This window comes from Mesocricetus auratus, unplaced genomic scaffold (genome assembly GCF_017639785.1).
Source record: "Mesocricetus auratus isolate SY011 unplaced genomic scaffold, BCM_Maur_2.0 Super-Scaffold_100007, whole genome shotgun sequence".
In the NCBI taxonomy this organism is placed as follows: domain Eukaryota; kingdom Metazoa; phylum Chordata; class Mammalia; order Rodentia; family Cricetidae; genus Mesocricetus; species Mesocricetus auratus.
Window position 1 is genome coordinate 81,106,498 of NW_024429191.1, and position 24,239 is coordinate 81,130,736.

Below are 24,239 nucleotides of genomic sequence, written 5' to 3' on the forward strand. Positions count from 1 at the left end.
AAGAAACTTCTACAGAGTTTACTAGAATAGAAACCATCTTCGTACTTCTCATTTTCATATTGCATTTGCCACATAACTACTACTTCATATTTTCTGTTCTTATGCTTCTTTGCTTTCTAAGATAATGATATATTCATCTATCTTGGGTGATTTTGTATGTGTATATATCTGTGTGTCTAAATAGATACACATTAATGGTGCGTGGGTGCCATGGAAACCAGAAGGGATTGGATCTCTTGGGGTTGAAGTTAGAGTGTGTTGTGAGCTACCCACATGGGTGTTAGGGTTAAAATGCTAGTCCTCACAATAGAGCAGCTAAAGGCATCAAATGCAGAGACAAGCTTCATCCATATTACATATCTCTTCCTGATCCTCAATACTGGTCTTTCCCCAGGCCAAATGTCTTGCCCATTATTTAACCTTTCTTCACCATTTTCTTTGTTAATAACATTTGAAAGGATTCTTTTTATTTAAATTGTATGTATGTATGTGGGTCTGTGTGTGGGAATCTGTAAGTGAGTATAGGTGTCTATGAAGTCCAGAAGCATCAGATTCTTCCAGAGTTGGAAACAAAGTCAATTATGATCAGCCAACTTAGGTGCTAGGAATCAAACTCAGGTTCTCTGCAAGAGTAGCACACACACTTCTTAACTGCTGAGCCACCTTTCCAGCCCTTTAAAAGCATTTTAAAATAATTAAGTTAAAAATAAAACTGACTTTTTTATCCTTAAGGCAGACTACTCTTTGATAGACAGGGTAGAGGACAGAATACAGGGAATACCCTGTATGGAAACCTACTACTATAGAAGATTTTACACACACACACACACACACACACACACACACACACACACACACACACACACACACACACAGTTTAAGTGGAATAGCCCCATAATAGGTAAACAATTTCCTTATGAGATTCCACAACCTAACAAATAAAAAGCCCATTAGAGGGAATGGGTCCCCTAGATCTCCAACTATAATAGGTTTTTGCTAATGCTCTTCATTATCTTCCATAACTTGATGGTAATACCTTACTGTGGAAGATACCACATACTTGAGTACTCAACTGGAGGTTTCATATTTACTGGCTAGCTTTAATAGTGTTGGAAGGTGCTATACACAATACCCAAGGAGAAAATTAATCATCAATCTTACTTACCCATGAATTCTGCAAGCTAAAATAACAACTGACTGAGCAAGGAATACACAAACACCTTAAGAATAACCAACCATTTCCTGATGTAAGGTCTTCTCCACAAGCAGAAACCCATACCTGGCACATTATTGGAGCATGAATCTGTGACTAGACAGGTCATAGGCCCTAGGGGAGAACCGACTATTATCACTCTGCTAAAGGACATAGTACTAAATGCAAGTCTAACAACTTCTCTTTGAATCTATAGGGTAACATTTCTGGAACACACAGCAATCAACACAGAGACCATAGAAATCAAGGTTAGAAAATAAGAGACTGCAGGATACTCAGCCCTAACTGGGACATTCTACATCACACTTCTCTCTCAAGGCTCAGGCATCCTTGTGGAAGAGAATGACCACAAGGCAACAGTGCTTTCCAAACACATCAGGGCTCTTGTATATATGAATTGGTGACAGCATGTATGTATGAGACCTGCATAAACACAAGCCAGACAAAAAGAGGGCAGTGGGCCTGGAATGATGCCATTAGCTAAGGGGTTATCGACAACTGATAGCAACTGAAAAAGGAAAAGCCTGCTTTTAAGAGTGTGGCCCCAGACCATGCTCCATTGGAAAGCCACAAACAAAAGTATAAGAACACAAAGTTGGGTGGGTAGGGAAGGGGTGTGTATTTGGGAAGAGCTGGAAGGATATGATCAAAACACAGGGTAATATGACATAAAAGAACTAATAAGAAATGATTAAAATATTTTTTAGTGGAATAGGAATCATCTCACAAACCATACCATTATCACAATACTTACAGATATTTTAATGCTGGCAACTTAAAAAAGTAGGGATCTTCAACAATTGTGAGAGGATTACGGCTTAGAATTCTGAAAAATACAATGTAATTGAAATTACCAGCATCATCAATATTCATAAGTCTACTTATGAAGATTAATTTCCTTGGCATGGAACTTTTTAAAAATTGCTCTGTGGGCCAACAAGATGGCTTATCAGGTAAAGACACTTGCCACCAAGCCTGACAATTTAGGTTCAATCCACAGGATTTAAGTGATGGAAGGAAAACACTGACTTCTCCAAGTGACATACATGTCATGTCCATGATTAACATTTAACTAGTCTATTGTCATTGAGATGAGAGATTAAAGACCATTTTAACATATTGATGTCAATGAAAATGGTTGAGTGAAGACATCAGAGTTCATCCCTCCATAAAACAATGAATTATCAAACTGTGGAAATTTAACCAAAGGCTTGCTACATTCCAGAATAGTTTATTTAAGAAAACCAACTCGATTTCTATAAGAACACTAAGATTTGTGTTGTTTTAATTTACTCTATAACATTTCTTATCTTAGCTTCATGGTAACCTTAAAAATCAACCCAAAGCCCCACACTATAGGTTGCAGAATGGAGCTGCTGCTCCTGCAAAACCTCAACCCCAGGAAATTGGTGGCCTGTGGTGATATCTTGTTTGTACTCTAACAAATAAAGCTTGCCTGAAGATCAGAGGGTGGAGCTAGCCACTGGTTAACCATGGGGGTGGAGGTCTGTACAGACAGACAGGATGTGAGATGGCTGGGCAGAGAGAAGGATGTACGGTGAGAGCAGACAGGAGCTTGCTCTCTTTTCAGCTGGAATGTTGGCGAGGTAAGGTATGGCTGTGGCTTGCTCCTTTGTCTCTCCGATCTTTCAGCATTTACCCCCATATCTGACTCCAGGTTTTTATTATTAAGACCAATTAGAACTTGTGTAACAGTGGCCCCTAGTTGAGACTAGACTTCTCTGTTTTTGACCTGACTGAGCGTTCTCTGGTTCTAGAAACTTCCCCAGAAGATGGTTTTGGAAAACAACTGCAGGCAAGTGTTGTAGCTGAGGACAGTGGGACAACAAAGTGCCTGTGCGGTGAGACTGACAGGAGAGCGGAGGAATACGATGTCCACAGGAGCTGTGAGATGCTCAGAGTGAGCTTGGGAAACAAAGACCCCAAGAGATCTGCTGGGCAACAGTCATGCACACGTGTGCATGCTCGAGCCTAGGTGGGAAACAACCCAAGAATACCCGAGGAACTTCACCCCCGGCTGATCTTGCAGTTCTGCACAGGTAGAAGGGGAAGCTAATGCTGCCTCCAAAAGCACCCACACCAGAATCCCAAAGGCAGGCAGGAAATGGGTTCCTTAGAAGATGGCCAGAGAAATAAGCAGATGACCGAGACCCTGCTCCAACAAGCATGAAGTGTGTGAGGAGAGGAGAAATCCTTTCTTCTCTTCATCTGCAAGGTCCATGAGCCTGAGAGCATGCCTCCCTGTGTAAAGCTCTTCAGTGTAGGAATCATGTGTTACACCAGTAGATTCCAAGAAATAAAAAATGGTGAGCCTGCATCTTAACTACAGTGCTGAGAGTTACCTTAAGGGAGATTGCCTGCTGATGAAGAACAGGGAGAAGTAAGACTGCTAGAGTCAGCGAGACTCACATTTTTTTCTGTAACTTTCTAAGTGATTGAGTAAGGCCCCCTCAGGCTATGAGTGACTTAGTAGCATTTTCCTCCCTTCAATCAATGAGAAAGAAAATGTGAGAGGCATCTAAGAAAGGGATGCCCAGAAGAGGTGCTCAGCAGTAGTGACTTCATATGTCCAGTAGTTGTGTGACCAGGAGCCCTAGTGCTTCCAGAGGGAAACAGAGCTCTGTCCAAAGAATCCTCCTGAAATTAGAGACCAACTTTGAGATAAGATACACAAGCTGGGCGGCGATGGCACACTGTGCCTTTAATCCCAGCACTCTGAGGCAGAGGCAGGTAAATCTCTGATTTGAGGTCAGCCTGATCTACAAAGACAGTTCCAGGATTGCTAGGGCTACACAGAGAAATTAGTAGTTATGGGTTAATAATTAAGACAGAGCTAGCCAATAAGACTTCCTAGCCACAAGCCAACAGCTGTATAACTAATATAGCATTGGTGTGTGTATTTGGTGCTGAACGGAGGTGGAACCTCGCAGGACAAGAAAAACTATAGTAACAGGTGCACTTAACATGCAAACTGTCATACACTATTGGTTTTTGTAACATTTTTCATATGAAAGAGGCATGATTCCTACTTTCAATAAAACAATGGTACTTAACTAATGAGTTTTTGGTGTGTCTTTGACCTGGATTTCAGATTCAAGAGCATCTGACCCTGACATGTTTTGTCAGTGTTTGTCACTAACATGGAAGCTGTATCCAAGTAGGTATCTGGAAGCAGGGGTGAATGTGAATCTTGAGAGGCCTGACCGTCTTGGGAAAGGCCTCTAATAATAACATGGGAAGTTTATTAATATAGAAGCTGCTAAAGCTCCAAGCAGGACTTAGGCAGGGTTTATGCAATGAGAAGTCTTTGGGTTTAGGCTCCATTCATCCCTACACAAACCCACCTCAGTTGGGACCTTTGTATAACTTTTGTAATGCAGGGAAGACAGAATTTCAACTTAAAAACACTATAGGAACTGTGTGCTATGTATCACAGAATTCCTGTTCTCTCCCTTGTCAACTTGCTTTTGGAAAGATGCAAGCAGCTTGTGCTCCAACTCGAGCAGAAGACCTCTGTTCCACCAGAAGTCAAGCCTACCACCACAACTCCTGCTTTGGAGGATCCCCTGCTGGACCAGAGGACCTCCAGCCTCCAACTCGGGTGGAAACCCCCTGTTCAACCAGAGGCCATGCTGGCCATCGGAAGTCCAGCCTCCAATTAGGGTGGAGACCCTTTTCTCAACCACAGGCCATCTCAGCCAAAAGACCCGAGAGGAAACAGAAACCAAAGAACAAAACACCCATCTAACAAAGACAAACACAGGAATCATCACCTAGACATATAATCACCCTAAACCTAGATGCCTAGACACCAGTGTAAGAATATAACCCACAACAGTTAGCATCATGTCACCACTAGAGCACAGCTATCCTACTATACAACTAGCCCTGAATATCCCAACACAGCTGAAGCACAAGAAAATGACCTTAAAATCAACTTTATGAAGATGATGGAGCTCCCTTAATGAAATACAGGAAAACACAAACAAAAATAGGAAGAAATGAATAAATTCTTTAAAGAAAGTCAAGAAAAACTAACAGTTGGGAGTCCAGGGAAGCAGCTATTCCAGCGGCGGCATCAGGTACAACAGGCCCTGCTTATGGGCCTGTGTTCCAGTGCCTGGGGATCGCCTGGGAACTGCACAGAGCTTCCAATCCCGGCAGGAGCCAAGCACCCCAGACTCCGGGTCTTCTCTCCCACCAACGAGACCAGGAAACCAGAGGAGCCAGGGAGACCAGGGAAGCAGCTGTTCTGGCTGCAGGATCAGGTACAACAGGATCCAGCAAAGGGTCCAGGGGACCAGGTGGGAGGCTAAGCGCCCCAGATTCCTGTTCTTCTTCTCCACCCACGGGACCAGAACGAAGACAAGGAATAGAAGAACCACCAGATTATTGGACTTGCTAGCACCCACCAAAAGGGAACTCTGGTCCCCTAACCATCAGACCAGTAAGGGACTCTTTCTGCACCCACTAGAAGAAGAGATGGGAAAGAGACAATACAAAAACACACTCAGCAACAGAAAAAAAACAAATATGACACCGCCAGATTCTAGAGACTCCACACCAGCAAGGCTCCAACATTCCAATGCAAACGAAGCAGAAGAGAATGACCTTAAAACCACTTTCATGAAAATGATAGAGGCCCTAAAAGAGGATATAGGAAAATCCCTCAAAGAAATGGAAGAAAAAACAAACCAAAAATGCAAGAAATGGAAGAAAAAACAAACCAAAAAAAGGGGACATAACAACAGACTCTGAGGAAATCCAGAGAATCATCAGGGCATACTTTGAAAATCTGTACTCCACAAAATTTGAAAATTTAAAGGAAATGGACAATTTCCTGGATAGATATCACTTGCCAAAACTAAATCAAGAACAGATAAACAATCTAAACAGACCTATAACCCCTAATGAAATAGAAGCAGTCATCAAAAGTCTCCCAAACAAAAAAAGCCCAGGCCCAGATGGCTTCAGTGCAGAATTCCACCAGAAATTCAAAGAAGAGCTAATTCCAATACTCCTCAAAGTATTCCACACAATAGAAGCAGGAGGCTCACTGCCAAACTCTTTCTACGAGGCTACAATTACCTTGATATGATAGTTTACATAAGTGACCCAAAAAACTCCGCAAGGTTACTCCTAGAGCTGATAAATACCTTAAGCAATGTGGCAGGATACAAGGTAAACTCAAAAACATCAGTGGCCCTATTATATACAGATGATGAAGTGACTGAGAGAGAAACATCACCCTTTACAATAGCCAAAAACAGCATCAAATATCTGGGGATAATGTTAACCAAGGAAGTTAAAGACCTGTATATCAAGAACTTTGTGTCTTTAAAGAAAGAAATCAAAGAAGATACCAGAAAATGGAAAGATCTCCCATGCTCTTGGATTGGTAGGATCAACATAATAAAAATGGCAATCTTGCCAAAAGCAGTCTACAGATTCAATGCAATCCCTATCAAAATTCCATCACAATTCTTCAAGGACCTGGAAAGAACATTAATCAACTTTATATGGAAAAACAAAAGGCCCAGGATAGCCAAAACATCCCTATACAATAAAGGAACTTCAGGAGGCATCACCATACCTGACTTCAAGCTCTATTATAGAGCTGTAGTCCTGAAAACAGCTTGGTATTGGCACAAAAATAGGCAGGTAGACCAATGGAACCGAATCGAAAGCCCTAATTTTAACCCACACACCTATGAACACTTGATTTTTGACAAAGAAGCTAAAACTGTACAATGGAAAAAAGAAAGCATCTTCAACAAATGGTGCTGGCATAACTGGGTACTGGTATGCAGAAGACTGCAGATAGATCCATGTTTATCGCCTTGTACAAAACTTAAGTCCAAATGGATCAAAGATCTCAACATAAATCCAGCCACACTGAAACTTTTAGAAGAGAAAGTGGGAGATACTCTTCAACGAGTTGGTACAGGAGACCACTTCCTAAACATAACACCAGTGGCACAGGCACTGAGGTCGACAATTAACAAATGGGACCTTCTGAAACTAAAAAGCTTCTGTAAGGCAAAGAACACAGTCAAAAAGACAAAAAGGCAGGCCACAGAATGAGAAAAGATATTCACTAACCCTACATCTGACAGAGGGCTAATCTCCAAAATTTACAAAGAACTCAAGAAGCAAGTCTCCAAAACACCAAAGGATCCAATTAAAAGGTGGGGTACAGAACTAAACAGAGAATTCTCAATAGAAGAGGCTAAAATGGCCAAGAAACACTTAAGAAAGTGCTCAACATCCTTAGCCATCAGGGAAATGCAAATCAAAACAACTTTGAGATACCGTCTTACTCCTGTCAGAATGGCTAAAATCAAAAACACCGAAGACAATTTATGCTGGAGAGGATATGGAAAGAGGGGAACACTGCTGGTGGGAGTGCCAACTCATACAGCCACTTTGGAAAGCAGTATGGAGATTCCTCAGGAAAATGGGAATCAATCTACCACAAGACCCAGCAATTCCACTCTTAGGCATATATCCAAAAGAGGCAAATTCATACAACAAGGGCATCTGCTCCCCTATGTTCATAGCAGCATTATTTGTAATAGCCAGAACCTGGAAGCAACCTAGATGCCCCTCAACTGAAGAGTGGATAGAGAAAATGTGGTACATTTACACAATGGAGTACTACTCAGCAGAAAAAAACATTGGAATCTTGAAATTCACAGGTAAATGGATAGCACTGTAAGAAACCATTCTGAGTGAGGTAACCCAGCCGCAAAAAGACAAACATGGTATGTACTCACTCATATATGGATTTTAGACATGGATCAGGATAGTGCCAGTCTGCACTTCCACTGATAGAGAGTCTGGGAAACAGGAAAGAACCTAAAAGATATGCATATATGCATAGTACCCAAGAGAAGAGGATTGAGACAAGATCCTCTGAATGGATGGGGAACACGGCGAGGGGTGGGGGGGAGTGGGACCTGGGAAGAAGAGAGGGGTGAAGAGGAAGAGAGTTGGTCATGGGGGAACAGGAAGTTGAGGGGGTGGGGTAGAATAGAGGTAAGAGGGAATCATAGGATCGAATACAGATCAGGCACCAGAGTGACCTCGAGTGATCTAAAGGGATAACACCAATTGGCAAGCTAAGCAATAGTGGAGAGACCACCTCGAATGCCCATTCCTGATAACGAACTTGATGTCTATAACCATCCGGGAGCCTTCATCCTGTGACTGATGGAAGCAGAGGCAAACGCACAATTAATCACTGAACTGAACCCAAGGAACCCAGTGACAGAGAGAGAGAAGTGATGAGCAAATTGGCAAAGAATGGGCTGGCAAAACCAGCAGAGACAGCTGATCTGAACAGGGGAGAGCTCTTGGACCCCAGACCGACAGTGGGGAGGCCAGCAGGGGACTGATCTGGACCCCCCAAATGTGAGTGTCAGCGAGAAGGCCTGGGCAACCTATGGGGCCCTGAGCTGTGGATCAGTGTCTATCCCTGGTATACAAACAGTCTTCGTGTGCCTATAGCACAAAGAGGGATACTCTCTCAGCCTGGACTCTTAGGGGAGTGCCTGGACCCTACCCAGAGTAAAATGACAGACTCTAGATATCCCCTATGTGGAAGGATTTGGCAATAGGGTGGGAGGGTGGGGGGGAAGGGGAGTGCGGGAGGAGGGGAGGGAGAGGGAACTGGGATTGACATGTAAAACAAGCTATTTAAAATTAAAATAAAAAATGATAAAAAAAGAAGTGATGGAAGAGAGAATCTCAAGTGTTGAAGATACACTAGGAGAAATGGATTCATCAACCAAAGAAAACCTTAAGTCCAACAAATCTTTAACCAAAACAGCCAGGAAATATGGGACACCATGAAAAGACCAAACCTAAGAATAATAGGTATAGAAGAAGGAGAAGAAAACCATCTCAAAGGGGCAGAAAACATATTCAACAAAATCATAGAAAACTTTCCCAACCTTAAGAAAGACATGCCAATGAAGGTACAAGAAGCTTACAGAACATCAAATAGAGTGGACCACAAAAAATGTCCCCTCACCACATAAAAATCAATACCCCAAATATACAGAATAAAGAAAGAATATTAAGAGCAGCTAAGGAAAAAGGCCAAATAACATATAAAGGCAGACCTATCAGAATTACACCTGACTTCTCCATGGAAACTCTGAAAGCCAGAAGGTCCTGGATAGATATTCTACCAACACTAAGAGACCATGGATGCCAGCCCAGACTACTATGCCTGGCAAAGCTCTCAATCACTATAGATGGAGAAAACAAGATATTCCATGACAAAACTAGATTCAAGCAATACGTATCCACTAACCCAGCCCTACAGAAAGTTTTGGAAGGAAAACTCCAACCCAAGGAAGCTAACTACAACCAGAAAAACATAGGAATTAGAGAATCCCTCTCTACCAACAGCCAAAAGAACAAAGGGGTGAAATTCCACACATAATTCCACCAACAACAACCATTGCAAATCGAAGAAGGATGAACAATCAATGGTCATTAATATCCCTCAACATTAATGGCCTTAACTCACACATAAAAAGACACAGGCTAGCAGAATGGATTGGAAGACAGAACCCTTCCTTCTGCTGCATACAAGAAACACACCTCACCCTCAAAGACAGACATTACCTGAGAGTTAAAGGTTGGGAAAAAAATTTTCAATCAAATGGACCCAAGAAACAAGCAGGGGTAGCAATCCTAATATCTAACAAACTAGACTTTAAAATAAAATCAATCAAAAGAGATGAAGGAGGTCATTACATACTCATCACAGGTGAAATCCACCAAGATGAAGTGTCTATCCTGAACATCTATGCCCCAAATACAAAGGCATCCACATTCATAAAAGAAACATTATTAGAACTTAAATCACATATAAAGCCCCACACAGTTATAGTGGGAGATTTCAACACACCACTCTCACCACTAGACAGGAATTCCAGACAGAAACTCAACAAAGAAGCAAAGGGTCTAATAGAAGTAATGACCCAACTGGGATTAACAGACATCTATAGAACATTTCATCCACATAAAAAAGAATATACCTTCTTCTCACCACCACATGGAACCTTCTCAAAAATCGACCACATACGTGGCAACATATCAAACCTCAGCAGCTACAAAAAAATTGGAATAACTCCATGCATCTTATCAGACCACCATGCTTTAAAATTAGAATTCAACAACAACAGAAATTGCAGAAAACCTACAAACTCATGGAAATTGAATAATGCTCAACTGCACCATTCCTGGGTCAAAGAAGAAATAAAAAAAAAGAAATTAAAGACTTCCTCGAATTCAATGAGAATGAAGACACAACATACCCAAACCTATGGGACACTTTGAAAGCAGTGCTATGGGGGGAAGTTCATAGCACTAAGTGCCCACATGAAGAAACTGAAGAATAGTTACACTAGAGAACTAACAGCACAGCTGAAAGCTCTAGAACACAAAGAAGCAAACTCACTCAGGAGGAGTAGACGCCAGGAAATAATCAAATTGAGGGCTGAAATCAATAAAGCAGAAACTAGGAAAACAATACAAAGAATCAATGTAACAAAGAGATGGTTCTTTGAGAAAATCAACAAGATAGACAAACCTTCATCCAAACTCACAAATCGGCAGAATGTGAACATGCAAATTAACAAAATCAGAAATGAAAAGGGGGACATAACAACAGACACTGAGGAAATCCAGAGAATCATCAGGTCATATTTTGAAAACCTGTACTCCACAAAATTCGAAAATTTAAAGGAAATGGATGACTTCCTGAATAGATATCACTTGCCAAAATTAAATCAAGAACAGATAAGCAATTTAAATAGACCTATAACACCTAAGGAAATAGAAGCAGTCATCAAAAGTCTCCCAACCAAAAAAAAAAAAAAGCCCAGGGCCAGATGGCTTCAGCTTCAGTGCAGAATTCTACCATAAATTCAAAGAACAGCTTATACCAATTCTTCTCAAAGTATTCCACACAATAGAAGCAGAAGGGTCTTTGCCAAACTCTTTCTATGAGGCTTCAATAACCTTGATCCCCAAGACACACAAAGACACAACTAAGAAAGAGAACTTCAGACCAATATCCCTCATGAACATTGATGCAAAAACACTCAATAAAATACTGGCAAATTGGATCCAAGAACACATCAAAACAATCATTCACCACGATCAAGTAGGTTTCATCCCAGGGATGCAGGGGATGGTTCAACATACGAAAATCCATCAACGTAATCCACCATATAAACAAGCTGAAAAACAAAAATCACATGATCATCTCACTAGATGCTGAAAAAGCCTTTGACAAAATCCAACACCCCTTTCATGATAAAGGTCTTGGAGAGATCTGGGATAACAGGGACACACTTAAACATAATAAAAGCTATATACAGTAAACCAACAGCCAACATCAAACTAAATGGACAGAAACTCAACGCATTTCCTCTAAAATCAGGAACAAAACAAGGCTGTCCACTCTCTCCATACCTTTTCAACATGGTACTTGAAGTTCTAGCCATTGCCATACGACAACAAAGGGGGATCAAGGGGATACAAATTGGGAAGGAAGAGGTCAAACTTTCACTGTTTGCAGATGATATGGTAGTTTACATCAATGACCCAAAGAACTCTACCAGGGAATTCTTACAGCTGATTAACACCTTCAGCAAAGTGGCAGGCTACAAGACCAACTCAAGAAAATCAGTAGCCCTACTATATACAGATGATAAAAGGGCTGAAAAAGAAATCAGAGAAACATCACCCTTTATAATTGCCACAAACAACATAAAATACCTTGGGGTAATGCTAACCAAACAAGTGAAAGACCTGTATCACAAGAACTTTGAATCTTTAAAGAAAGAAATTAAAGAAGCCCTCAGAAAATGGAAAGATCGCCCATGCTCTTGGATAGGTAGGATCAATGTAGTAAAAATGGCAATCCTGCCAAAAGCAATCTACAGATTCAATGCAATCCCCATTAAAATCCCAGCACAATTCTTTACAGACCTTGAAAGAACAATAATCCATTTTGTATGGAAAAACAAAAGACCCAGGATAGCCAAAACAACCCTGTTCAACAAGGCAACGTCCGGAGGCATCACCATCCCTGACCTCAAGCTCTATCATAGAGCTATAGTCCTGAAAACTGCTTGGTATTGGCACAAAAATAGACAGGTAGACCAATGGAATTGAATTGAAAACCCGGATATTAACCCACACACCTATGAACATCTGATCTTTGACAAAGAAGCTAAAAATATACAATGGAATAAAGAAAGCATCTTCAACAAATGGTGCTGGCATAACTGGAGGCTGGCATGTAGAAGAATGCGGATCGATCCATGTTTATCGCCATGCACAAAACTTAAGTCCAAATGGATCAAAGACCTCAACATAAATCCAGCCACACTGAACCTCTTAGAAGAGAAAGTGGGTGGTACCCTTGAACGAATTGATACAGGAGACAGCTTCCTGAACATAACACCACTAGCACAGACAGTGAGATCAACAATTAATAAATGGGACCTCCTGAAACTGAGAAGCTTCTGTAAGGCAAAGGACACAGTCAGCAAGACAAAAAGGCATCCCACAGAATGGGAAAAAATATTCACTAATCCCACATCTGACACAGGGTTGATCTCCAAAATTTACAAAGAACTTAAGAAGCAAGTCTCCAAAACACCAAAGGATCTAATTTAAAAAGTGGGCTACAGAACTAAATAGAGAATTTTCAATAGAGAAGTCTAAAATGGCTGAGAGGCACTTGAGAAAGTGCTCAACATCCTTAGCCATCCGGGAAATGCAAATCAAAACAACTCTGAGATACCATCTCACTCCTGTCAGAATGGCTAAAATCAAAAACACCAACGACAATTTATGCTGGAGAAGATGTGGAGAAAGAGGAACACTCCTCCATTGCTGGTGGGAGTGCCAACTGGTTCAGCCACTTTGGAAATCAGTATGGAGATTCCTCAGAAAAATGGGAATAAACCTACCGCAAGACCCAGCAACTCCACTCTTAGGCATATATCCAAAAGATGCACATTCATACAACAAGGATGTCTGTTCCACTATGTTCATAGCAGCATTATTTGTAATAGCCAGAACTTGGAAGCAACCTACATGTCCCTCAACTGAAGAGTGGATAGAGAAAATGTGGTACATTTACACAATGGAGTACTATTCAGCAGAAAAAAAACAATGGAGTCCTGAGATTTGCAGGCAAATGGATGACACTAGAAGAAACCATCCTGAGTGAGGTAACGCAGTCACAAAAAGAGAAACATGGTATGTACTCTCTCATATATGGATTTTAGACATAGATCTGGGGAGTGCCAGCCTACAATCCCATGACCAGAGAGTCTGGGAAACAGAAACTTCATTCAGTGGCTGATGGAAGAAGAGGCAGATTCCCTCGGTTAAGCACTGAGCTGAACTCAAGAAAGCCAGTAACAGAGAGGGATTAAGACTGGGCTGGTTTAACCCCCAGAAACAGCTGACCTGACAAAGGTTGACTCTTGAACCCCAGGCATCAGCCTGGGAATCCAGCATGGGACTTATCAAGACCCCCTGAATGTGGGTGTCAGTGAGGAGGCCTAGGTAATCTATTTTGCCTTGGGCAGTAGATCCAGTATTCATCCCGAGTATACACACGGACTTTGGACTCCCATCCAACAATGTGAGATGCACTCTCACCCTGAACTCTTGGGGGAGGGTCTAGGCCCTGCCCTGTATGAAATGACAGACTATGGACACCCCCATGGAGGGCCTCACCCTCCCTGGGGAAATGAGGGGATAATGGGGGGATTGGGGGAAGGGCACAGGAGAAGGGGAGGGAAAGGGAGAAGGACCTGGAACTTACTTGTGAAGCAACCTTGTTTCTAGTCTAAATTTAAACTGAAAAATAAATTAAAAAACTAACAGTTGAAGGAAACAAAACTGTTCAAAACCTGAACATGGAAATAGAAGCAATTAAGAAAATACAAACTGATAGTCAACAAGACAAAACAGTAGCCCACAGAATGGGAAAAGATCTTCACCAACCCCACATCTGACAGAGGCCTGATTTCCAAAATATACAAAGAACTCAAGAAGCTAGTCACCAAAACACCAAATAATCCAATTAAAAAGTGGGGTGCCAAACTAAATAGAGAATTTCTCAATAGAGGAATCTAAAATGGCTGAAAGACACTTAAGAAAGTGCTCAACATCCTTAGTCATCAAGGAAATGCAAATCAAAACAACTCAGAGATACCATCTTGCTCCTGTCAAAATGGCTAAAATAAAAACACCAATGACAGTTTATGCTGGAGAGGATGTGGAGAAAGGGAACACTCCTCCACTGCTGGTGGGAGTGCAAACTTGTACAGCCACTTTGGAAATCAGTAGGGTGGTTTCTTTGGAAAACTGGAACAAGTCTACCTCAAGATCCAGCAATTCCACTCTTAGGCATATACCCAAAGGATGCACACTCATACAACAAGGACATCTGTTCACCTATGTTCATAGCAGCATTATTTGTAATAGCCAGAATCTGGAAGCAACCTAGATGCCCCTCAACTGAAGAATGGATAAAGAAAATGTGGTACATTTACACAATAGAGTGCTACTCGGTGAAAAAAATGGATGGAACTAGAAGAAACCATCCTGAGTGAGGTAACCCAGTCACCAAAAGACAAACATGGTATGTACTCACTCATATATGGATTTTAGACATAGAGCAAAGGAATACTAGTCTATAATCCTCCAGAGAAGCTGGGAAATAAGGAGCACTCTAAGAGAGACATACATGGTTCCCCAGAGAAAGGGAGATGGACAAGATCTCCTGAGCTAATTGGGAGTATGGGGGGAAAGGAGTTAGGAGAAAGAGAAGGGGAGAAGAAGAGGGGAGAGGAGGACATGAGGGAGCAGGAAGATTGAGTCAGGGGAAGAATAGAGGAGAGCAAGAAAAGAGATACTATAATAGAGGGAGCCAGTATAGATTTAAAGAGAAATCTGGCACTAGGGAAATGTTCAGAACTCTACAAGGATGACTCCAACTAACAATCTAAGCAATAGTAGAGAGGCTACCTTAAATGCCCTTCCCTGATAATGATATTGATGACTACCTTATATGAGATTCTAGAGCCTTCATCTAGTAGTTGATGGAAGCAGAAGCAGATACCCAAAGCTAAACACTGAGCCAAACTCCTGGAATCCAGTTGCAGAGAGGGAGAATGATGCGCAAAGGGGGTCAATACCAGGCTGGAGAAAACCACAGAAACAGCTGACCTGAACAAGGGGGAGCTCATGAACCCCAGACTGTTAGCTGGGAAATCAGCATAGGACTTACCCAGACCCCCTGAACATGGGTGTCAGTAAGGAGGCCTTAGCAATCTATGGGGCCTCTGGTAGCAGACCAGTATTTATCCCTAGCAGAAGAATGGATTTTGTGAGTTCATTCCACATAGAGGGATGCTCTCTCAGCCTAGACACACAGGGCAGGGCCTAGGCCCTGCTCCAAATGATGTGACAGACTTTGAAGATCCTCCATAGAAGGCCTCACCCTCCCTGGGGAGCAGAAAGGGGATGGGATAGAGAGCTGATGGGGGCAGGGGAGGAAAGGAGGGAGAGGGAACTGAGATTGACATGTAAAACAAGCTTGTTTCTAATTTTTAAAAAGAAAATATAAACTGAGGGAATTCTGGAAATGGAACAGGAACTATAGAGGCAAGCTTCACCATCAGATTTACAAGAGATGGAAGACAGAATTTCAGGCATTAAAAATACAATAGAAGAAATAGATACATCAGTCAAAGAAAATACTAAATCTAAAAATTTCCTCATACAAAACATCTAAGAAAGCCGGGTGGTGGTGGCGCACGCCTTTAATCCCAGCACTCGGGAGGCAGAGGCAGGCGGATCTCTGTGAGTTCGAGGCCGGGCTGGACCGATAGCCTCCAAAACAATACAGAGAAACCCTGTCTCGTAAAAACCAAAAAAAAAAAAAAATCTAAGAAATCTGGGACACTATGAAAAGTCCAAACCTAAGAATAATAGGAATAGAAGAAAGAGATGAATCCCAGATCACAGACCAAGAAAGCATTTCAACAAAATTATAGAAGGAAACTTTCCTAATTTAAAGAAAGACATGCCTACAAAAGTACAAAAAGTTTACAGAATACCAAATAGATTGAACCAGAAAAGGAAGTCCCTTGCACATATGAAGCAAAACACTAAACATACAGAAGAAAGAAAGAATATTAAACGCTGAATGGGAAAAAAGGTTAAGTAATATACAGGGAGACCTATTAGAATTACACCTGACTTCTCAGTAGAGACTCTAGAAGCCAGAGGGCCTGGATAGATGTCTTGTACAATCTAAGAGACCATGGATGGCAGCTCAGACCTATATCTAGTAAAAATTCTTATCACCACAGATGGAGAAAACAAGATATTCCATGATAAAGTCCAATTTGAACATATTCTATTCACAAATCCAGCCTTACAGAAGGTACTAGAAGAAAAATTCTTCTAGTGAACTACATTCATACCAGCAAAACCAAATGAAAGGACGTACACACATACATGCCAGATAGATATAGCAGCCCATCTGTAATTCCAATCTTAGAAAACAGAGACTAGGAATTCAGAAGAACCTAGCCAGCTAGAGTAGTCTTAAGGACATATTCCAGCTGCCTCAATGAATAAAATAGAGAATGATAAAAGAAGACTCTTGACATGAGCCTCCACATGTGCACTTGTGTGCACACACACATTGCCACCATCACCAACAAAATAACAGGAAATAGCACTCACTGGTCATTGATATTTCTCAATTATCAATGGACTCAATTCCCCAATAAAAGACACAGACTAACAGAACAGATGCAGAAATAGGATCCATCCTTCTGCTGCATATAAGAATTACACCTCTACATCAATGAGAGACATTACCTCAGAGTAAAGATGTAAGGATTCAGGTATTATGCTGGCCTGCCAGTTACCTAGCAGAATGCACTCACTAGGATGCCTGTTAGAAAATCTAAAACTCCTTCACTTAATGCCGCTTGTGAAGGCTCCCAGACTCACTCACCTCTACACTAAGAAATAGCCCAAATTGCCCATCTAAAGGCTCTTTAGATCTCCATATCTTATAGGACATTTCCAATTACTGCCACAGACAGGTAAATGGAAGGAGTTACTGTTCCTTTCCCAATAAACTCCATGTGTGTTTGTTGAAGTTTGGTGTTTCATTGCCAGCCGCAGTAATTGCAAATGCAGCAAAAGATATGGAAAAAGATTTTTCAAGCAAACGGACCTAATAAAAAAGCTGGTGTAGCCATTCTAATAGCAAGCAAAAGAGAATTAAAACCAAATTTAATGAAAAGAGACAGGGAAAGACACTTCATACTCATCAAAGGAAAAATCCACCAGAATATTCTTTCAATCTCAACATCTACTCCCTAAACTCAAGGATGCCACATTTGTGAAGGAAGCACTACTAAAGCTGCAAACACACACTGACCCTTCCACACTGCTAATAGGAGACTTCAGTACTCCACTCTCACCAATGGACAGAACATCCAGACAAAAACTAAATAGAAAAATACTGGAGCTAACAGATGTTATGAACCAAATGGACCTAAGATATCTATAGAACATTTTACCCAAACACAAAAATACACCTTCTTTTCAGCACCTCACAGGACACTCTCCAAAAGTGACCACATATGACATAACAAAGAAGTCTCAAAAGATACAAAAAAAACTGAAATAACCCCCTTCATCCTATCAGACCACCACAGATGAAAGCTGGATTCCAACAACAACAAGCCTACAAACTCTTAGAAACTGAACAACTCTTTACTGGATGACTAGTGGATCAAGGAAGAAATAAAAGAAATTAAAGACTTCAGGAAAACTCAGGAAAATGGATGTGCAACATATTCAAATTTACAGGACACAATGAAAGTGGTGCTAAGAGACAAGTTCTTGGCACTGAGTGTCCACCTAAAGAAATTGGAGAGATCTCATACTAGCAACTTAACAGCACACCTAAAAACTATAGAACAAAAAGAAGCAAGCTTACCCAAGATAAGTAGACAACAGGAAATAAACGGAGGACTGAAATCAATAAAATAGAAACAAAGAGACCAATGCAAATAATCAATGAAACAAAGAGTTGGCTCTTGGAGAAAATCAACAAGATAAATAAACCCTTATCCAAAGTAAAAGAAAGAGAAAAAAGACAGAAAGAGAATATCAAAATTATCAAATCAGAAACAAAAAGGGGGACATAACAATAGATTATATTTTATTTTATTTATTTTTAATTTTTGTTTTTTTGAGACAGGGTTTCTCTGTATTGTTTTGGAGGCTGCTCTGTAGACCAGGCTGGCCTCGAACTCACAGAGATCTGCCTGCCTCTGCCTCCCAAGTGCTGGGATTAAAGGTGTGTACCACCAACGCCCAGTCTTAGATTATATTTAAAAAACCTGTACTTTACTTCACAAAATTGGAAAATCTAAAAAGAAATGAATAATTTTCTTGGTAGATACCATTTACCAAAGCTAAATCATGATCAGATAAACAATTTAAATAGACCTATAACCTCTAAGGAAAGAGGAGCAGTCATTAAAAGTCTCCCAACCAAAAAACAAAACAAAATAAAAAAAAACCCAGGGCCAGATGGTTTTAGTGTAGAAATCTACTAGACTTTCAACAAGGAGCTAAGGCTAATACTCAAATTATTCCACAAAATAGGAACAGAAGGAACACTACAAATTTCATTTTATGAGGCCACAGTCACCCTGATATCCAAATCACACAAAGATTCATCAAAGAAAGAGGATTACTGTAGTGAGATATCCCCAAGTCCAAACCTGTAGCACTGACCCAAATGGGCATGGTAACAGGTGAGGATGTGACAGAGGACCAGAATAAATCTGGGGTGGCAGACTCCAGAGCTCACTCTTGCTGCTGGTCAGGTCAGAGGGAACAGCACTGTTGGCCAATAGGGAAGCAAGATAGGTGGGACTAGAAATCAAAGGAGGATTCTGGGAAAAAGACAGGGAGACACCATGTAGGCAGCCAGAGGAATAAGAGGCCCAGACCCTTTTCTCCAGGAAGAGACATACTTAGATTAACAATTATGGGTTAAATACTTAAGTCAGAGATAGCCAGTAAGAAACCAAGCAAACAGCCAACAGATTTATAATTAATATAGTGTCCTGTGTGTTATTTGGGGGTTCAGATAGTGCGGCAGGGCCCAGGCAACTGGCAAAGAGGACTACACTCTACATATGGTTGTCAGGAGTGGGATCATGAATTTCCACATAAATGACAAAAGTATAAAAGGGATTTTAGAAACAAAAGAACAGAGAGACACATGGCTTCTTGTTAGCAGAATTTTTCTCAGGTGGACTCTGTTTTGCTAGGGACAAGCAGAGACTCACGTGGCTCACCTAAGAGAGTCTTCCTGACTCAGCATAAGAAGAAAAACAAAACAAAGCAAAAAAAACCATCAAGGTTCTTTTAAGAGGCTCTGCTAACAATTGAATACCGCACGAGCATCTGGCAGTGGCAGTGACCACATCTCCAAGCCGGCGCCATGCTGCTGGACGTCAGTATAGATTGAGGCGATAAACTGGAGTCAAACTTACTCCTGCCATGTTGCAAAGCCAGCGGCTGTTTCCTCTTTAATTTTAGCAGTGTTCTTTAGCCTATATAAGACACTTGGCCAGAAAAACATAAACTTTTACAGTAAAGTCAGATTCAGATGAAGAAAAATATAGGTAGACTAGGGAGAGTAAAAGAAGCAAGGTATTGGAAAAAATAAAGTAGCTGGGTGTGGTGGCACACGCCTTTAATCCCAGCACTCCAGAGGCAGAGGCAGGTAGATTTCCAAAGAGATACCCTGTCTCAGAGAACAAGTAAATACAAGTAAAAGAAATAGAGTAATAATAATAGCTAAATAAATAAGCCACGTAAAGATGGAAAATACACCGAGAGTCTGGATACTTATGCTATTGTGTCTTCCAGTTTTTCGATCGCTCTAAAGAAGGAACAACTGCTAAAGTACACTTGATTGTAAATGCTGCTAAATTAATCCAATTTATATATTTTGAAAATGCTTGACTTCTAAATTTAAATATAAGGACAGGTTACTTGGAAAAAGAGTTTTTGTTTATGTTTCTACAGAAAATGGAAAGCTATGGATTTCTTCCATGCTTCTGTGGTTTGATGAACCAAGACCCCCAGAAGCAGTGGGCAGTGTTCCAACAATTAAGACAGCTAAGATGATGCAGCCTTACAGACCACAAAAATAAGGACTTATACAGGTTTCTGAGTTTTGCCATGATCCCCATGGTATGGACAGCGCCCCTATCAGCAGGAAGCAGTTTGGAATGAGCAACATCCAAATTCCCAAATTACTTATAAATCTTTGTTTTCATTTGAATGGGGTTGCTTATAATTGGTTAATGTTCATAACCAATCTCTTTTTAAAGGTAAAAGGGGAATATGGTATGGAAATGAATACTTTGTATTGATATGGTTTTTCATTTATTGATGCAAATTCAAGGTCAATGTTGCGATGTGTATATTTCTCCTCTTGATTAAGTATTGTGTTTATACTGATCTTTTAAAACATAATGCATAATTAAGTACAGATTATAGATAGTTACTTATAATAGTCAGAACTTATAGTTAGGTAAGTTAGGTTTTCTAGATATACAGAAATATATTTGAGATAGATAGACAGTCTTCAAACCTTTCAAAGACATTCAGAAAATGACATTTTAAATGGTTTAGGGTTTTTCTTGACAATGAGCAATGTCTGCTCCTGGCAACATGAATTACATCTAAGAGGAAGATGGGCATGGAAGAAACTCGTTATGGAGTTTGCTTTCAACATGGCAAGATTAGCCATTTGGGCAAGAAACTGCTCTTGCCTAGACTGACTGTTGCTGTATAATCTGGACATGCAGGACCCACAGAAAAGTCACTACTGAATTTGGACAGTCTTAAAGGGTTCCTGCTTCATGGAAGAGTCAGCCAGACTTTCTGCAGGACACAGAAAAATGACTGACGGACTGCCAATGCAGATGGACAGCTTGAAATTTCCTGTTTTGCTGAGAAGTCTTCCAGACACACTGTGGCCTATGGGCTGAAGATGGATGCCCCCAACGTTACAGAGGAACTTCTGGTGACTGTCCAGGTAGAGCAAGATGTCTTTGTCAATTCTAGTGTTTATATATTATCCTTCTGTGGTCTGTGATGGAGTTGAAGACAGATAGTTATAGTTTTCCTTAGTTATGATAAAAGATAAGACTTTATGCTCATAAAAGATAGGACAGATGATATTTTCTTTAAATCTTACTGAATGTTAATGGACAAAATATTGTAACTATAGTTCTTACTTGATAACTGTTCTATTGACTATGTTAAAGTTAAAACCTTTCTTTTTATTTAGACAGTAAAGAGGAGATGATGGGGGAAGTTCTGTGTATATGTCAATAAAGCACTGTTGGCCAATAGGGAAGCAAGATAGGTGGGACTAGGAGTGTAGGAGGATTCTGCGAAATGTAGTGAACGGGCTGGTCTCCATGTGACTCCCAGGAGGAAGGGACACGGCAGGAATGTACCCTAGCAAAGGTAAGTTTTTATAAAAATATGTATTGAGATTGTGGGCCAATAATTAAGTCAGAGCTAGACAATGAGAAACAATAGCAAATAGCCAACAGCTTGTAATTAATATAGTGTCCTGTGTGTTATTTGGGGCTTCAGACAGCTTGGCAGGGCCCAGGCAGTTGGCGGGGAAAACTACACATAACAGAGGAAGAAAAGTATTATATAGAACCAGACTAGAACAACATATTTTCAACCATATCGCTTAATGCAGATGCCTTCTTATCCCATGCTGCAAAGGTGCCTCCTGCCCACAGATAACCCATGACTCCAGAGGCATATACTTCCTGAATAATAATGTTCTGGATGATGGATGGGGAGAGAAGTCCCAGGGAAAATTTTCAGCATTTTCTGCTTTACATTTCTGAGGAAGGGACTATCCCTTTTGCTCCCTGGAGTACTTGGTGTTAATCTTTGCTCTCTGGGAACTAACTGTGCATAGGAGAGGGAATTGGAGTGAAACTCACAAGTTTCCAAAAGCATCACACATCAGAGCCACAGCCCTGGGGCCCCATGAAGATACCTAGTGAGTGCTACTTGAGTGGTGTTACTTGTAGTGTCTGTGCTGAAGGTCAGGACTAGGAAAGTAGACCATGTCCTATAATTTACACAAGTCTCCTGGCCTCCTGTGCCTTAGTTTCTTCATTAGAAAAGAATGAATGGACATTAAGACAAAGTATCCACAGTTCACAGTGTTTATACTCAGTAAATCAATACTTCATTGGGACTTTAACACACAAATAAGTATTTACATGTGCTAAACTTCTACTTCACTTACAACTTCTGTAAAAACTGCATTCCATGCCATGCTTGAAACGTTCCAAAGCTCAGCTCAGTGAGTAAATTGCACCCAAGGTTCCTAAAATAATTTTAAAACATTAAAAAGATACAAACCAAAACAAAAATTCTTCAGAACAGTTACCATGTAACAATCCTTCTAATACACATATAATGAAACATAACCTTTCTCATAAATGTTTCTTCAATTCACTAAGAAAATCTCATTGTGGATGATATTCATTTATGATTTACACTTCATATTTACATATGCAATGCACTAACTACAGTGAATCATAAATAAATCCTTTTTTCAATGATCTTACTTTTCTCTAGAGAGGGTTTCACAACCTCAGCATTACTGAAATTTTAGGCTGGCCCACTCTTATGTAGGTTTTTCCTGTACACTAGACAATGTTTAGAACAGCTGTGATGTCTTTACACTAGATGCCTGTTGCAAATCTACAGTTGCCAGTTGTCACCTGGGTACACAATCACATTCACTAAAAATCAGTGCTGTGCTGTGATTCAAGCCTCTCATTTTTTTTACCATAAACTAAAAGAATGTGGGATGGTGAGATGGCTCAGTGGGAAAAGATGCTTGACACCAAGACCAAGTTCAAGCCCCAGGACTCACATGGTGGAAGGATATAACTCAAGTTCTGTGATCTATACAAGCATGAGAATGTGCACACATCCACATGGCTGTACATCCACCCATACACACACACACACACACAGAGGCATACACATGAAAAATAATTTGCTGTGTAGTTGTGGTCTCTTCCTATTAGCCACAAAATTTGTTTCATTTGTATACTATATAATAGGTTTCATCATGACAGTTATACATTGTGTGTGTGTGTGTATTGTATCTTACTTCTTATCTTTCCTGCCACTCTCTACTGTCCTGTCTCCTTTCTGTTCCTTTCCTCTCAACAGAGTGTCACTTTTCCTTTTATGCTACATACTCACACACACACACACACACACACACACACACACACACACACACACACACCTACCTAGATTATAACCAATAGAAAAGGTGACATCAGCCGGGCGGTGGTGGCGCACGCCTTTAATCCCAGCACTCGGGAGGCAGAGGCAGGTGGATCTCTGTGAGTTCGAGGCCGGGCTGGACCGATAGCCTCCGAAACAATACAGAGAAACCCTGTCTCGTAAAAACCAAAAAAAAAAAAAAAAAAGGTGAAATCATTTTGGATTCCTTTCTCACATTGTCCTTTTTTATTTTACACCTTTTTAGGCTCCTTTCTTGTCCTCCACACTCCATCTTCTATTTTTCATGCTACCTACATGTGTATTTACATGTAAGTCTTAGGGTTGTGGATTTAGCTCATTGATAGAGTGTTTGCTTAGCAATTACAAGGCTATGGGTTCAGTCCCCATCACTGAAAAAAGGCATAAGTCTAGCTTCTATAAATGAGAGAAAGCATGTGGTATTTGTTCTTCTATGTCTGGCTTATTTCTTACTAGCAAAATTTTAATCATGTAACAGAATAAATAGCATGGAGGTTATAAAATTCCAAAT

The 24,239-nt window shown here is 40.7% G+C and overlaps 1 protein-coding gene across 1 annotated transcript in view; it reads right to left on the bottom strand.

Annotated features, from left to right (window-relative positions):
• LOC101835842 (leucine-rich repeat-containing protein 37A3-like) overlaps positions 1-24,239 on the bottom strand; it is a 66,164-nt gene that overhangs the window by 30,324 nt on the left and 11,601 nt on the right. The window contains exons 5-6 of the mRNA XM_040748065.1: positions 22,689-22,769; positions 1,968-2,039 (exon numbers count right to left, since the gene is read on the bottom strand). Coding sequence (XP_040603999.1) covers positions 1,968-2,039; positions 22,689-22,769 — 153 coding nt within the window. The remainder of the gene's footprint in view (positions 1-1,967; positions 2,040-22,688; positions 22,770-24,239) is intronic.